Source organism: Populus nigra, chromosome 4, assembly GCF_951802175.1.
Source record: "Populus nigra chromosome 4, ddPopNigr1.1, whole genome shotgun sequence".
Classification (NCBI taxonomy): domain Eukaryota; kingdom Viridiplantae; phylum Streptophyta; class Magnoliopsida; order Malpighiales; family Salicaceae; genus Populus; species Populus nigra.
This window is the reverse complement of record NC_084855.1, coordinates 21,100,901-21,119,081: the sequence shown is the minus strand read 5'-3', so window position 1 is coordinate 21,119,081 and position 18,181 is coordinate 21,100,901. Positions and strand designations below refer to the sequence as shown.

Here is an 18,181-nt window from a genome sequence, read left to right as displayed (position 1 = left end):
TCTAATCATAAAGAGGTATTAGCTCGGGTCCAGAGCTTTTATTGATTTTTATGAAGTGTGTGAAAACTTAAAAAAAAAAATGCATGCACATTCAAACTAACATATTAAAATTAATGGATAAATAAAATTAACATATAAAATTAAATAACATAAATGAAATAAAAATAAATGCTCAATAATAAATGGCAATAAAGACACTAAAAGAGAAAACACATATACATAAGCTTGACTCTAGTTCTTAGTGGAGTCATCATGTTGTCACACTTAGCATAATGTTTGAACTTTCAAAATAAAAGGGAAATTGGAAAAAGAAAGAAAAAGGAGTTATCACCTAGTAATTAAAGGAAACTAAAAATCCTAAAATAAACATTTATTTTAAAGATTCAAATAAAAAGTTGATTATATTTAAGGGAAGATAGACATCACATTTACCATATCTTTTCAAACAAAATGTTATCTTTACTATATGCTTTCTCTTAAATTACATGCATTTAACTGTCTAAATTATTTTTTGATCTTATTTGCAATTTATTTATAATGTCTTTTGTGAAAAAATTATTTATAATGTTACCTTTACTATATTTTTTTTATTTTTTTAATTGTGCTTGTGATACCTAACAAGCACCATTTTTTTCTTATTTTAAATTTGGTTTTTATTTCAATTGATACTTTTTTAATGTTTTTTTTTTAAATATTGTTTTTTACTTTATGTTTCAATTAATATCCTTTCTATATGATTTTTTATCTCCCTTATTTAGCTTTTTTTCTTAAGAGTTTTTTTTAAAAAAATCATTTTACTTGTATTAAATTTTTAAAGATATTATTCTTATTCATCATTAAGTTTTTCTTCTACGTTTTATATAAATGAATTTTATTTTTAAAAATAAAAATATGTATTTTTAAATATTATTTTTAATATGTGTAATCTTACATAATATATTCTTTTTTTTGTTTTATTCAATCAATTTCATATATTTATCTATTTCTATTATTATTTGAATGAATAAATAAATAATTTTAACTAATAAATTCAATAAACACCGGTAAATATCTAATATTATAAAATTAAATATTTTAATCTATATCTATCTTTTAATTTATTTATTTTTGTTTTTAGTTATGTTAATTATTTTTTATTCAATTATTTATACGTGTGATTACTAATTCTGTTAATTAGAAGGTTACATAAATTTTTTTTATTTATACTTACAATTTTTTATGTAAAGGCCAACAACAGAGCGTGGCTTAAATAGCGGGTAAATACTAAACAATGTTTCCAAGGTTAAAATAAAAGGCAAAATGATACCAGAAAAAATAAAAAAGAAAGCCAAATACAAAATACTTCCAGCTGAAGTAAAACCCTAAAACAATCTCATTTAAGATTCCCAGGTCACGATATTGATGATTCAAGTGCAGGGTCTGCTATGATCCAAAGCGAAAATAATTTTCCAGGGGGTTTAAATCGTTGGAGGTTATCTGGAACATTTAAATCATGATTGCATCCAATCTTCTTCCCAGCACCCTTGAACTCTGTTCTTGGATCCTCCTTCATCGTTTCATCGGGATGGAAGCAGTGGATTGGAGGAAGGATATGATTTGAATCGAGAAAAGAAAAGAACGCTCTTCTGCTTTATGAACAGGATCTAAATCTCAGGCAGGCGACCGCAGCTGTTGGCATCTTGTTATCCTCTATCATTATTTGTTTTCTTACCTAATTCTGGGCATTAGTTATGATTTTGGAATGTTTTTTCAATACGCGGACAATCCAACCAAAGAGGAAGAAGAAGAAGAAGAATTCTTTTTGTGTGCTCTCCTTCGTCAAATGTTAACCTGCAAAATCAGGAAGATGAGACCAAATTCAAGTTTGACAATAAGGGAAGAGAGCTCGAGATTTGTAAATTTCAAGAGAAGAGAGAGGGGCGTGCCTAACTTGTGATTGCCGGAAGTCATGGCTTTTTACTCAATCAAATCACCATCCGACACGCTTCCATCATCACCTGTGGGCCATTTATTGAGTTAATACTCGTGTTTTTGACTTTTTAGCCTGGATTTTGACATAGCTGGTCATGCTATGCTTCCGAACCGAATCGATTCTTTTTTAATGAAAAAACACGTGTAGTTGTAAGCCTACGCATTTTTTAGGCTATTTTTTTTTAAAAAAATTGTAAATATAAAACTTGTTGCGTTTGTTTAATAGATGTTTTTTTAAGAAAAAATAATTTAAACTCCATTAAAAAAAGGAATTAAATTATAATTCTTACATTTTTTATTAATAAACTTTTCCAACAAAAATATAACTTCTTTTTGGCGTGTTCGTTCTTAATTTGATAAAGACTTAAAACAACTAGAATAGTGGATAAAAAATATATATCTTTTTAATTAAAATATTTTTATTTTATTAATGCTTATTTTTAATCATGATATTTATTTTTGCTTTTAAAAACCGTTTGGGAACACGGATGCAATTGTATTTCTCAAAAAAATAAATTTTGTTTTTGGTTAAAAGTATTTTTATTTTTATTTTTTTAAATCGTTTTGATGTGCTGATATCAAAAATAATTTTTTAAAAATAAAAAAAAATTATTTTGATTCATTTCCTAGCGTAATATACTTTAAAAAACATTTACTATCATATTTTTAAATATAAATAAAATAAAGTTTTAGATCAAAAAGTAAAACCCTCAAATAATATGGATCAAAATTAAAAAACATTAAGACTTTAGGGATCAAAGTCTTTAACATGAAAAAAAGAAAATAAAATAAAAGGAGGCTTATGTTTTTTAGTTTAAGTGTCAAATTTGATGTCTCAAGCTTCCATTATGTTTAATAAAACATTTTTTTTTATTTTTTGCTTAATCAAGGATTAACTTAACATCTGAACGTTTTCTTGACATTATAAAAACCTCATATAAAAAGATAATCAAAATAAATTATTAAAACTAATCTTCAATTAATTAAATATAAAAAAATAAAATTAAAAAAAAATTATGAAATAGAAAAAAATTCAAAGATTGAAAAAAGATAAAGAAAAAGAAAAAAATCACTGTGAAATTTCACAATGCTTTCTCTCTTAGTGTATAATGAAAGCAAGAGGCGAATTAGGTTTCTTTATAATATAATGTTTTATTAGATCCTTTTTCTCAATATAATCTTGTATTGTGCATCTGTATAATAATTTTTTTATTATTAAATAACAACAATTAGTTAAATTTTTAAGAATTTACCAATGAACTCACGACATGTGTACTGGATAATTTTTTCTCCCTGTCATGATTTTGTCGGTCAATTCTTAAATATTTTTAATGACGTTAATTGATGAAGGATTATTATTAAATAAAGACTTGTTATACAGGACAGAGAAACATTTTCTAATAAAACATTTTCGACTATATAAGAATTACGTTTTTGGCCCTCGCCATATAAAAATGTTCTCTCTTTTGTAGATGTCGCAGAATTGTAAAGTTCACAAAAATCTTGATTGGATTCCTCATCTTCAATGATCGATCCCCTCCTGTTCTCCACAGAAAAATAAATAGAAAAAGCATCTTCAATGATCATTTCACTTTAGATGGACTGTAAGGATTTATAGGTTTTTAGGTTTTCTTTTAAAAAAAAAACAAAATAAAAATAATCATAATTGATCGTTGTAATAAGTCTCTCGTAAATATTTACGAGCTTATCTAGTAATGTAATGATAATTATTTTTTAAATTTTTTATTTAAAAATAAAACAGAATAATATTTATTTTTTATATCAATACATTAAAACAATTTAAAAACATAAAATAAATATATTAAAATATGGTGGTAAGAATTGTAGGATATGATTTCGGCATAAAAACGGGGAATAAGAGCCTAATATTGGAATACAATGCACTAGAAAGTCGTCACGCTTGGAATTATTTATGTTTGTTGAATTTAGAAATACAGACACAAATATTTCTTCCATGGAAATGTCGAGCATGCAAATGGGCAAAGAGGTATAAGGAATTAGACAAAGAAAATATAAAAAGAGATCGCAACGCAGGTCCCACGCGTTTCATTGTAAACAGAAAAAGGTGGCAAAGATTTGATATTGGCTAGCATTCTCCGGTCTGGCAACAGCGATCCCTCTGTCTATTTCAGCCTTGCCAGCCCACTATCCTTTCAGTTCTTCTCCACTAGCTAGTTAGCTAGCACATCCTCAGTATAACTACTTGCTACTGTGATAGTAACACTCAGTTTCAACAACACTGCTGCTGTTAATGCTGTCTTAAGAGCATTTTGAATCTTGACGACGCAGCTTAGATCGACAACCTCCATGATTGTAAGTGAAGCTTCACCTAACCATTTTGAATCTTCATGATTCTGCTCTCTTTGTCTCTTCTTCTTTCTCCTTTTTCTTCTTTTCACAGCAAGCTTGATCACTCATGCAATCTTAGTCAAACAATATAAGCATATATATAACGCCACACCGATGTGATGATCACAATGTTGTTCTATTCTTAGTCCTCGCTCTTTCTTCTTTCTTTGATTATAAATGAATGGCAATGAGAGAATGAGCTTGCATTTGCAGGAATATGTCAGTGTTTAGCAGGGATTAAATTACACAAGGTGCGGATGCAACCAGAGTCTAAGACAGCATATAAATAATAAAAATGAACAGCTTAGACGGGATCACAATGACGGGGTGGAAGAATCTAAAGCAACGGCTGTCATTCAAGGGCCTTGGTGGTTGCTGCGGGAGCACAAGCTGGAGTTCCAGAAGTGAAACTCCAACCATGCCCTTCATCGATATGGAGGAGGAAGAAGAAGAGAGTGCCATTATGCAGAACCAAGCACAAGGAGGAGGGTTTGCTGCAGCCCCAGGTGCAGGGATGAATCTGGCAATGGCATTAGCTGCTGAGCGCAATTCACGGGCTTCAAACGTCAAGACATTGATGAGATTGATTGAAGAAACGGACGGTGTTGATTGGAGGACGAAGAACAAGACTAGTAAAAGTAGGAGGGACAAAGAACAGGAACAGGGACCAGAGAATGATTGGGTGTGCTGCGTGTGCATGGAGAGAAAGAAAGGCGCGGCTTTTATTCCATGTGGACACGCCTTTTGTAGGGTTTGTTCAAGAGAAATGTGGGTCAATCGAGGGTCTTGCCCCATCTGCAACCGTTCAATTCTCGACATCCTTGATATCTTTTAGTGTTAATGATCAGAGAAGACTCTTTCAGGGCTTGATTTCAGGTTTGAGTCTTATCATTAATCAATCCCATATTAATGTTTAATTAATCTTAATTAATTAAATAAGAGTTCTAAACTTCGACTCAATGTAGATGTAGCAATAGCATCTTTCCTAAGATTTTGGATATTCTAAAAGACATATTGCTCTCTTATGCATCTCACGATGTTGTTTGTTTATTAGAAATTATTTTTTTTAAAAGTAATTTTTATTAAATATGAATTATTTTTATATTTAGTAATGATATAAAAATTAAGCTGGAAATATTTTCTAGTGTTTAATTATGTCATGAAATGAAAAATAATTTTAAAAAATAAAATTAAATAAAACCCAAAACAAAATATATAGCAATCATTAGTATATTTAAACCATAAAAAATCAAATCGGGTATTTGATTGGAACTTTAATTGATTAATGAAGCTATTACATGCGGGCATAGCACTGAATTATGAAGAGATGATTCGGAAAAGTTTGACGCTTGCCAATCTAGTTGATTCCCAAGAGCATAATTAATACACGAATGCAGCTCTTCAATTTAGCTGCACTTCCTCTTTCTGTCATTAGTTTCCTTTCACAATGGAGATCGAGGAAAATATTCTTTGTTTTTTTTTAATTATTTTCTTTTTCATTCAGACAATTAACTTTTTAACTTGATTCGAAACTAACGAGGAAGCCCACCATTCCTCAAACCTAAAAAAACCTAGAGATTCGTTGGAGCTCAATAAGCATTGTATATTTTAGATCTAGTTGGTTGATCACACAATCAATTTGTTGTTATATAAAGAATAGTTTAAGGATTGTTTTTAATTTCAGTTTTTAAGATAATTGTGTTTCAAAAAAATTTCGTGAAAATTTAATTATTTTTTATTGTTTTTAAATTATTTTGACATGTTGTTATTAAAAATAACTTTTAAAAATTAAAAAAATTATTTTAATATTTTTTAAATAATATTATTTATCAAATTTAGATTAAATCTTCATGGCTAACCTAGTCTCGTTAGAAAGGACACTGAGTAAAGTACTTTTTGGGCCTGGCCTTCTCCTTCACAATCCAAGCTCCTAATGTGGGCTAATGCCATCTACTCGCTACCCAACCGATTAATGTTGTAGCTCAAGATCTTCTGGTTCTCCTCGATGGAGGGAAAAAGAAAGATTTGCCTGGAGAAACAAGAACTGCTATAGTATATGATCGATAATAAATTGAGAAACAAGAAAGTTTCCTTTTTTAACGAGGAACCAACATTAATCATCCCTTTATATATATATATATATATATATATATATATATATATATATATATATATATATATATATATATATATATATATATATATATATATATTTTGTTAAAGAATAATATAAAATTGAAATGGTTTTTTGATATGGTATCAGCGATCACGAGTTCAAATCTCACTATCTCTATTTATTTGATAAAAATTAATCACAAGATAATGTGAATTTGTGTAAATTTCAAGTCTAAAAAACTTTTACTTGAGGGAATGTGATAAAAAATAATATAAATCATATTTTGAAATCTGATCTAACAGTTTAAACTTTTAGATTGAATTGATTCTTTAATATATATTATAACAAAAAGAAATAAATAATTTAAAACTTGAACTTTATTTATTAAAGCAACTTACTGGATTTTCTTGTTTATTCTTATGGGTTCCATTATCTCATTCATTTGGATTTTTGTTGGTTATTCGTTTGATTTTTTTCCATTAAAAGTGTTTAAGAATGTGAAAACTTCAGTTTGATTTAATTAAAAAATATTGAATTAATATTTTTTTAATATTTTTTAATAATTTTGATGTAGTGATATTTTAAAAAATATTTTACATTAGAATATTAAACATGTTATTAGTAGTACTATTACTAATTAGCAGTGTTTTTAAACCCGGCCTGATGGTTGACCCAGCCCAAGGCCCGAGTCACGAGTTTTGACCAGGTCAACTCTAATTTTTTTTACAAATCAAAACGACATCATTTTGGTAAAAAAAATAAAAAAATAGTTAACGGATTGCAACTATTTTTTTTACCGGGTCAATCTGTAGGGCCAGCCAGGTTTTTAACTACACTTATTTTTTTATAAACCCGGTCCAGTTCTAGCCCCGGGTCGATTATATTTCAAATCAACCCGTTAAATCAGATCGGATTTTAAAACTATGCTAATTAGTGTTGAAATTTCTAGAGCAAAAGCATACTCATTTAAAAATCAATTAACAATAAATCAATTATTTTAATGATTGAGGTTGTGATGTTTCACGAGTTAATATTTAATTTACTTTTCCTTCTCTAATTGATGTAGTGATATTTTAAAAAATATTTTACATTAGAATATTAAACATGTTATTAGTAGTACTATTACTAATTAGTAGTGTTTTTAAACCTGGCCTGGTGGTTGACCCAGGCTAAGGCCTGGATCACGAGTTTTGACCGGGTCACCTCTATTTTTTTTTTACAAATCAAAACGACATCGTTTTGATAAAAAAATAGTTAACGGATTGTAACCATTTTTTTTACCGAGTCAATCCATAGGGTCAGTCAGGTTTTTAACTACACTTATTTTTTTATAAATCCGGCTCAGTTTTAGCTTCGGGTCGATCACGTTTCAAGTTAACCCGTCGAATCAGACCGGATTTTAAAACTATACTAATTAATTAGTGTTGAAATTTCTAGAGCAAAAGCATACTCATTTAAAAATCAATTAACAATAAATCAATTATTTTAATGATTGAGGTTGTGATGTTTCACGAGTTAGATGTTTAATTGACTTTTCCTTCTCTAATTGATGTAGTGATTGTTTCTTATGATAATCTATTGTCTATATTTGAAAAAAAATTAATTTTTTTTATTTTAAATTAATTTTTATGTTTTTTAAATAAATTGATGTTAAAAATAAATTTTAAAAAATTAAAAAAAATATTATTTTAATATATTTTTAAATAAAAATATTTTAAAAAATAATAACAACAAATATTGCCTAACTTAAAATATCTCCCCCAAAATCATTTACGAGAGAAGACAGATCATCATAATCGATGGAATGATTAACGCTGGTCTTCAACGTTGTCTCTTTCTATTAAGGTCCAATTGCTGGTAAAAAAAGCAATAATTCACGGAGTTGTTTCTAAAAGCGTGTTTAAAAAATATTAAAATTTATTCTACAAATAGACATGCACCAAACTTTAAAAGATTATATATATATAAATTCTGAAACAGGAGCATGAACAGTGTAGCGGTTGTAAAACCCACTTGCACACCTGAACCCTTCCTTGCATGAAAATGGAGATTCACAACTTGCACATGATACTTGCATGAAATGTCAGCATTCAGCCAACTTTTTGTGCTTCATGCATTGTTTCAAGCATAGCTACAAGAAACAGCCTGTCCCATGACCTCAGTTGAGTTAACCTAGAGGAAATGATATTATTTTTTATAAAAACAAAATAAAAAAATCAATGATTTAGTCAATCGGTTGATCTAAATTTGACTGATTTAATTCATTAGAAGATTGAAAAACAAATCCAATTTAAAACAAATAAATTTTAAATTAACTCGTTAAGTTCAGTTGAGTTTGATAACTATGATTGTAATTTTATACGTGTTTTTAATTTATATGATGTCTAACTGTCCATACAATACAATGTTCGAAAAACAACAAGAATATTTTCATCCCTACTTAGAATAAAGGAGGATGGAATTTCATTTTCAAATTTGGACATTGGAAACATATTAATGACACAATAATGCAATGAGAAAATCATGAAACGAGTGGTTATGAAGGATCATATTCAAAATATGGGTCCAATTGTGAATAGTGCCCAGATAGACTCCACTTTACTATACTAGCCTAATCACATTAGTTTTTATTTTATTTTAAGAATATATTAGTCATTTTTTTAAGTGTTTTTCTAGAAATATATTAAAATAATATTTTTTTATTTTTTACAAATTATTTTTTATATCAATACATCAAAACAATATAAAAATACCAAAAACATTAATTAAAAAAATAAAAAAATTTTAAATTTTTAAAAAATATTTTTAAAACATAAAATTAAACAAGATACTTATCTGTATTTTCCTCGAAGCTCGTAACTTGGTCCCTGATATGGAATCCTAATTTGTCCCCAAATCTGAATGCCTTGCCATGTGAAAAGTATTTTAGCAGACCGTATAGTCTTCGAGCACTCCTATTATACATCCTTAGCCTTACGAAATAGTACTATGGACCCACTTCAGACAAATCCCGATTAAGTAAATTCAACTTTGACAGATTGTTGACTAATTAAGCAAAATTATCTGACCTGTTGGAAACGCATTGTTGACTAATTAAGCAAAATTATCTGACCTGTTGGAAACGCATTGCCACCAACGATAGAAATGACAAGAGAAGTTGCGAGGCAAGAACGCAAGATCTTCCTTGTGGTCAAAGATGGTGCTGCGTATGATCCAAAAACAAGAGAGGATGCTACCATATTTTTGCCATAAAGAATCTTTTGTTTATGGTAATCAGTACGATTATTTTTTAAAATATTTTTTATTTAAAAATATATCTAAATAATATATTTTTTATATTTTAAAAAATTATTTTTAATATCAACACGTGAAAATAATTTAAAACAAAGCTCTTAAAGTTTTTGTGGTGATATCTACTTCTTTGAAAACCAAAATACTTATATTTTGTTAAAAAACTATCTCAACCCAATAGTTTAAACTGTTAGGTAAGATCCCAATATATAATTTATATTATTTTCTAACACATCTTTTCAAATGAAAGCCGTTTAGGTTTGAAACTTACATAGTCTCACACTACCTTGTACTTAATTTTTATCAAATAAATAAGGATGGTGAGATTCGAACTCGTGACCGCTTGGTTATCAAAATTCTAATACCATATCAAAAAAACAATCTTAATTCAATAATTTAAATAATTAGATGTGATACCAAAATATAATTTATATTCTTGCGCGTGTCAAAGAACAATTTCCTCGATCGTATCTTAGCGATCGAGGAAATTAATCAATCAACGAGTTAGGCAAAATCTGAAGACTCCACGCAAAATTAAGATCATGTGCAAGAATGTAGTCTTCTTCGAATTTGCATAACAAAATAAGCTGCTGGCAAGACGAGATTGTATTGACTTTGAAATTCGGCACACGCAGCTGTTGCTATTCCAAAAGCATACATCATGTCAAAGCACGACGGACCAGTAAGAGGCTGGACGAAGATTTCTGAAATGTAATCAGCATTCCTTCTTTGTAATAAGAAGCAAAATCCAATTAGATTTTGGAGTCCTGCTTAATTATTAAGAAGGTGGTTTTACTTTAAAATGTGTTCTAATACAACTTTGGCTTTCCATCTTAAGTAAAAGACCTAATGTATTATGAGATTGATAAACAACGTGTTTGAAAATGTAATATTAATTGTTTTTTAAAATATTTTTTATTTAAAAATATATTAAAATAATATATTTTTTTATTTTTTAAAATTATTTTTCATATTAGTATATTAAAATGATATATAAATATTAAAAAATATTAATTTGAAATAAATAAAAAATAAAAAAATTTATTATTTTAAAAATATAAAAATAAATTGAGTCGGATAAGGTTAGATAACTTCATTTACAAGAAGAAAGACTTCTTCGACCTTCATTTCTTTCTTTTTAATTGTAATGTCTCCCTCGAATTGGGAGTAACGGAGGGGAAAGGAATGCTTTTGAAAAACAATAATATATATATATATATATATATATATATATATATATATATATATATATATATATATATAATCTTCGTACAAACATGAGAATTGAATTGATGGGACCATAATTAGTTTATACATCAATTTAAATAAAATTCTAATATAAAATTACTTTCCCAGAAAACATTATATAATTAGAAAAATCTCAAAAGCTAGCGTGATTAAATTGTGTTAGCAAATCAATTATTGACTTCAAGATTATCTTGATTGAAATAAATATCCTTTTCTGATTCTGTTTGGTTTTAAATTAAAAAATAAATCAAATAAAAAATTATTATTTTTTAAATTATAAACCAAACTGAATCGATAATCAAAGTGGGTGAAAATAGTGGAGCATGGAAAGTGATGAAGCCGCGTCGATTTTTGGGTGAAAATAGGAAAGAAAGCGTGCGCCACCAAAGTGGGTCCAATTAGGCCTGCCCGAACATATATATAGTTAACTGGGTCCTATTACAAAGTCTCAAAATGATTTCCCAATTATTCAATTTTTTTTAATTAAGATTATGACTAAAATACTTTGCTATTAATTAATCCCTTTGGCCCCACCATCACTTACAGTAATCTTCTTTAGACCCCTATAAATACCATACCATATCATCACTCCTTGGTATCCGAAACAAGCATCAAATTAAGCATCGAGCTTTAAGACTTTAGAGAGAAGCAGAAAGATCAGAGAGAGATGGAGTTCCCAGTGATTAACATGGAGAAGCTTAATGGTGAGGAGAGAGCTGCCACCATGGAAAAGATCAGAGATGCCTGCGAGAACTGGGGCTTCTTTGAGGTTTGTCAAAAACTCTTTCCCTACAATGCCTAGCCCTCTGCCTTCCAACATTTATATTTAGTTTAGATTGATCACCCCCGTCTCTTATACTTGTTTTTTTTTTCTTTCTTTGAACGTTTTCCAGCTGTTGAACCATGGCATAGCCCATGAATTCTTGGACACTGTGGAGAGAATGGCAAAAGAACACTACAAGAAAGGCATGGAGCAAAGGTTCAAGGAATTGGTGGCAAGCAAAGCCCTTGTGGGTGTCCAAACAGAGATCAAAGATATGGACTGGGAGAGCACCTTCCACTTGCGACATCTCCCCACGTCTAACATTGCTGAGATCCCCGATCTCGATGATGACTACAGGTACATTAATTAATATTTAATGCTCAACAAAACTTGGAATCAACTGTGCCCAAGAAGGTGATTAGTAATTAAGTAGCCTTAAGGGTATGATTAGTATATATCACATCTTGGTATTTAGCCAAATATTTTTTGGTTGATACAGGAAGGTGATGAAAGAATTCGCATTGAAGCTGGAGAAACTGGCAGAGGAGCTGCTGGACTTGTTATGTGAGAACCTTGGACTTGAAAAGGGGTACCTCAAAAGGGCTTTCTGTGGACCTAGCGGTAGTCCAAACTTTGGGACCAAGGTTAGCAATTATCCACCATGCCCCAAGCCAGACCTGGTCAAGGGTCTCAGGGCCCACACAGATGCTGGTGGCATCATCTTGCTCTTCCAGGACGACAAGGTCAGCGGTCTGCAGCTTCTAAAGGATGGCCAGTGGATTGATGTGCCCCCAATGCGCCACTCCATTGTCGTCAACCTTGGTGACCAGCTTGAGGTATGCCCGATAAAATAGTCTGAACTGCTGTAACGTAGCTAGCTAATTGCTGGTGTCTTAACTCGTAGCATTGGGTCAAATCTGGCTCACACGTTCTAACCATACTAAATTGTTTGGAACTTCTATGAACACGCAGGTGATCACCAATGGCAAGTATAAGAGTGTGGAGCACAGAGTGATTGCTCAAACAGACGGCACTAGGATGTCGATAGCTTCTTTCTACAACCCTGGAAACGATGCAGTTATCTATCCTGCACCAGCTTTGGTGGAGAAAGAAGCAGAGGAGAAGAAACAACTGTACCCGAAATTTGTATTTGATGACTATATGAAGCTGTATGCTGGGCTCAAATTCCAAGCCAAGGAGCCAAGATTTGAAGCCATGAAAGCTGTAGAAACTAACGTCTAATAGGGTCCAATTGCAACTGCTTAATCTTACTCGCAGTGAAGGAGGGTTGGAAGTGTTTCTATTTCTATTTTTTTTTTTAAGAGTGGAATAAAGATTTAGTAGTGAAAGGCTTTCAAGAAGCTGTAGTTTCTTCCATAAGGCTTTCAAGGTCATTTTCCATAAAGCTGTTGGAAATGACCTGAATTGCTTTGTAGGTAGACAACTTTATTTTACAGGAATAAGTTATTTTTCTATTGTTCTTTCCCTTCAAGTTGTCGTTCAATTCATGTGTGTGACGCCATGAACTCCTTCCAAGTTCTTTCCCATGAGGAAACACAAGAACAATACGTTCTATTACCATAAATGAATCACCAAATATAATTAATGTAGATGATGCACAGAATGAAGGGTGGAGGGAAAGCTAGCAAGCGCAAACACAAGTTAAAAAATGTTAGTAAAATTCAACAAAGAATAGACAAAGTACTGGAAATGTTACCGAGTGACAGTCGCTTTCGCATAAACTTTGTGTCACGTCTCTTGGAATAATTATTTTTATTATATTATTTCCTTAATCATTAAGATTTTACAGGTTTTTAAGAGTTTTTAAAGAATAAACGTGTCCCTGTATTTGGTTACTTGTTTTAAAAATATTTTTAAAAAAATTTATTTTTTTTTATTTTTTTTACTTTAAATTAATATATTTTTTAATGTTTTTAGATTATTTTAATATGCTAATATCAAAAATAATTTTTAAAAAATAAAAAAATTATTATTTTAATTTAATATATTTTCAAGTAAAAAACATTTTGAAAAATAAATAAACTATACTTCCAAACAGATTTTAAAAACCTTGTTTTCTACCGGGTTAAAATTTTATATTCATTAGAATTCGACAAGGCATTTAAATCATGTTTACATCTTGTTCAGTTCAAGCCATCATCTGACAGGAAATGAATGTTTGATGTTCCATTTAGGAACTAATTCCATAAAGAAGACCGATCGTCTCTTTATTAATTACGATGGCAGCCCAGATTGCCTTGGAGGAAAATCATGGTCAAATGAAGTCTTACAGCTCCATCTATATTAAAATGTAGGGAATCTTTACGAGGTGGTAAGAAATTGTTTTCCAAATGATGTTGGGCTCTACATGTTGCAGAGAAGCAGCACATGCAGCACTAAATTGTTTGTAGCCAGACCATGGGACAGTCCACTGTCTCTTGCCCAAGAAAGTAACTGTCACTACAAACAATTGTCTAGTTAAGCCAAAAAAGAAACAAAAAATCCCACATCCACAATGGTTTTGTGGCCAATGATTGAAGTTCATCCTGGCTATTATTCTTAACCCTGTAATAGAACATGACAATGAGAAGAGATAATAAAAAGGATTATTTAAGATAATTATTTATTCACGCTACCCAACAAGATGGCGATGCAAGTCCACCACAAAGCTTCTTTATGCTATAGGAACTTGAAATCCACCTATGCAAACAACTTGTGGGAGTGGAAAAGCAAATAATAAGCATGCCTAAGAATAAAGACTACGAAACCTCCTTTTGGCTTTAATCATAACTGGAATCCTCTCAGATCCACTCTCGAAGACAAAATAAATTCATTAACAAATCAGCAAAGCACTTTTTACCCATCAAAAGCTTCTTTTAGAGTAATTTGAGATTTGGAAAATTTGTTCTTTGCTTCTTGGGCAAGAAATTAAGGAGAAGAAACGTCACGGTAGCAGTCGTGCAGAAGTTTTGCTGGAGTGTAACCTCTATTTATCTCACATTATTTAGTATGGCCGAGATTCTACTCTTGATATAATGAAGCATGACTTAAAACAGAAAGATAAATGATCTATGCAGAGACTTAAAATCATGAAATCCATAACGGAAGGAATTTGCAATCTAAACGGAGGACATTGCCATGACGTTTTCTGTCACATTAATGAGAATCTCACCATAAAAATCGATGCTTCTTTACGAATCACCAAATAAAATGAAATGCTAGCACACAAAATCTCAACCACCACCTTTCTATGATCATGCCTAGTGGGACGACTTCATTCATCAGGATATAGGACAGCGGTTGGATAGCCAGCATCAGTTACCAGAAGAGAAGAAATTTGATATATATGTGCAGCATTTGGATTTTTATTGAACGAGTATTCTACGTCTACCCCCATTGGTTGTAGATCTAAGGAAAGAGGTACAGTATCAAGTACTTTAATAGATGTGGATGATAGTTTTCTAAATAATATTGAATGAAACAAAATACAGATATCAGCAAGCACATTTCTTTAGCAATTGGATACTGCTTCTATCATCATCATGTCGGATCTCTTATCAACTATCGTCTTGCAATAATTCAAAGTTGGAAGCCATTCCTTCAGGAAGTGCTGTCTATTAGACTTAATGATGCTCGGTAATAGGAGAAGAGAAGGGAAAAAGAAAAAGAAGGAAAGAAAAAGAGGAGGGCTGGAAGCTAGCCCGACCAAAACTAGATGGGGAAAAAGAGAGAAGAAAGGAGGAAAGAAGGCTAGCCTAACTTAACCTTTTTTTCCTTAACCTAGCCTAACTCTCTCAAGCCCAACCTAACTTTCTCATCTCCAACCAAACCCACTCCAACCTTGACTCAACCCAACCCTTATCACTTCTATTTCTAACCTGTAATGACCACCATCTCTCGTCAATAACCATCTTACTCTGGCACACTGCAATGTAGTTTTGCCTATTATGATCATCCTTGGTGTGTTTAGCCTGATTCTTGCACCCCGCTCTCATGATTATAACAACCACCTTTCTCTGCACTAATAACTTCTCTCAAACTATTTCAGATCAACATTTTCACTAATAATTATCCCTCTCTGCACCAGATTTCCTAGCCATCATTCCATCAATTTCTTACTCTTAAGTACCAACCTATCCATTAATGGCAAGCGTGATACAACAACCAATGACTAAACCTTTCAAGATCTCAAGCTATCTCATTATTTTTTTCTTTCCATCAGGTAAGCTTTTGTGATTTCTAGTATCTATAAATATCACAAATGATGAGGTAACAAGGCAAGCTTACACGAGGCTCACAAAAGCTCACACCATACATTACTATCTTTGCTTCACACAAACTCTCTTCACACACACACATTTTATTCCTTCTATTTTTGCTAACTTAAACATCGAAGGGTCCCATACAATGCTGTCACAAGGCGTCTAGACGCTTACTTAAGCACCTGAGGCGAGACGAGGCCAAGACGCCTTTCTTAGCCTAAGGTGATGGAGTTTAAAGAGGTGTTGCCTAGACGAGCACTTGTGCATGGGTAGCAGGAGATAAAGGCGTTGCTTGATGAAAGTCTCTTTGATTTCTACTCTTTTTTTTAAGAAAGGACTTATGTTTTGTCTTGTTTGCCTCATTTTCTAGTCTTATACAAGAAAAAAAATATAAGGGTAATTTTGTAAAAAGTATAGATTAGGGTGAGAGAGAGAGGGGGGGGGAGAGAGAAACTAACGTGAAAGTCCAAGGTTGTTAAAATCATGATTTGACTCGTAAAATCGTATGATTTTACGAGTCAATGTAGGCTTCACGTGCTAAATCGTTCATAAAACTCAAAAATAGGTAAAATCGGGTTAAAATCGGATGAAATCGTATAAAATCATGATTTCACTATCGATTTAACGATTTTACCCGCAGAAGATAAAATTGCAATTGTTATTACAGGTGTCGACCGACTATTGGCATTTGATTGCAAAAAAATACTGTCATGTTTATCCATCGGTTCTGTGGCCGTACAAAAATTTATTGTGCTCAGTCATGTTTACTTAAAGAAGTAAAATAAGTATATTGAGTGATGGTGACTTTATGGTGACTTTGGGTTGGTAATTACTTGATGTGTGGCATTGGACATCAAGACTGTTGAGAAAATTAGTAACTTCCATGTTTGGGTTGTCCTAGTCTTTAGGAGTGTCAGTAAGTTTGTTTTCTATTTACCTAGTCAATAGGAGTTTGTTTTGAACGTTGGATAGTGTGCCTATTTTCATGTTGCTTTCAGTTATGTATTAGTCTATTTATAAGTGTTTATCAATAAAAGGAACAAGTTTATCCTCTGCTTTCTCTATATCCTCTGTGTCCTACTGTTACATGTAAAAACATCCTAGAGGTACTTTGTTTGTATCAGTGGTATCAGAGCAGAGTTAAGTTCCTCAAAAAAGTGAAATTGACGGCTTCTGAAAGTTTTGTACAACCTGCCATTCCATGTTTTGATGGTCACTATGACCATTGGAGCATGCTCATGGAGAACTTCTTGAGGTCCAAAGAATATTGGACGGTTGTTGTTTTTGGAGTAGTAGAACCAGCAACAGATGTTGTGCTGACCGATGCGTAACATATAGAGCTTGAAGGGTTGAAGTTAAAGGATCTCAAAGCAAAGAATTATCTCTTCCAAGCTATTAATCGCTCAATTTTGGAAACCATTCTTTGTAAAGACACAACCAAGCATATTTGGGATTCCATGAAAAAGAAGACAACAAGGGCTAAGAGGCAGCAGCTTCAAGCACTTCGTTCAGAGTTTGAATTGCTTTGAATGAAGTCAGGAGAATCAGTTACAGACTATTTTTCAAGAACGATGGCAATTGTTAACAAGATGCGGATCCATGGTGACAAGACAGAGGACGTTCTCATTGTTGAGAAGATTCTTCGATCCGTGACACCAAAATTTAATTTTGTTGTCTGTGCTATAGAAGAAGCTAATGATGTTGGTTTACTGTCAATTGATGAATTACAAAGTTCTTTGTTGATTCATGAACAAAAAATTAACCAGCAGGAAAAAGAAGAACAAGCATTGAAGGCCTTATCAGAAAATCACTCTACACCCAGTAGAACTTATAGAGGTTGAGGTAGAGGAAGCAGAAACAACAATGATCGTTGGAACCAACAATAAAATCATCATCATCAAAAGAGTCAATTTCAAGGAAGAGGCAGAGGACATGGAGGCCATCACCTAACAACTCATAGTTCAAAGTCAGTAGACAAGTCTAATTTTGAGTGTTTCAGATGTCATAGGTATGGCCATTATAAATCAGAATGTTAAACTAACTTTGCAGAAAGGAAGAAGAGGTGTCTCTTTTGATGGTGTGTCACGTGAAGGAAGAAATTCAATAAAATATGTGGTATTTAGACACTGGTTGCAGCAACCACATGTGTGGAGAGAAGGA

At 31.5% G+C, this 18,181-nt stretch overlaps 2 protein-coding genes across 2 annotated transcripts; both read left to right on the top strand.

Moving 5' to 3' along the window:
• Nucleotides 1-3,934: 3,934 nt before the first annotated feature.
• LOC133691930 (uncharacterized) lies at nt 3,935-5,413 on the top strand. The gene is made up of 2 exons (XM_062112558.1): nt 3,935-4,305; nt 4,555-5,413. Exon 2 carries the CDS (start codon nt 4,637-4,639, stop codon nt 5,174-5,176), a length of 540 nt encoding a protein of 179 aa, XP_061968542.1. The 5' UTR covers nt 3,935-4,305; nt 4,555-4,636; the 3' UTR covers nt 5,177-5,413.
• Nucleotides 5,414-11,582: 6,169 nt separating this feature from the next.
• On the top strand, nt 11,583-13,251 carry LOC133691630 (1-aminocyclopropane-1-carboxylate oxidase-like). The gene is made up of 4 exons (XM_062112216.1): nt 11,583-11,765; nt 11,890-12,116; nt 12,259-12,595; nt 12,732-13,251. The coding sequence occupies exons 1-4, from the start codon at nt 11,664-11,666 to the stop codon at nt 12,999-13,001; spliced, it is 936 nt and encodes a 311-aa protein (XP_061968200.1). The 5' UTR covers nt 11,583-11,663; the 3' UTR covers nt 13,002-13,251.
• The last annotated feature ends 4,930 nt before the right edge of the window (nt 13,252-18,181 follow it).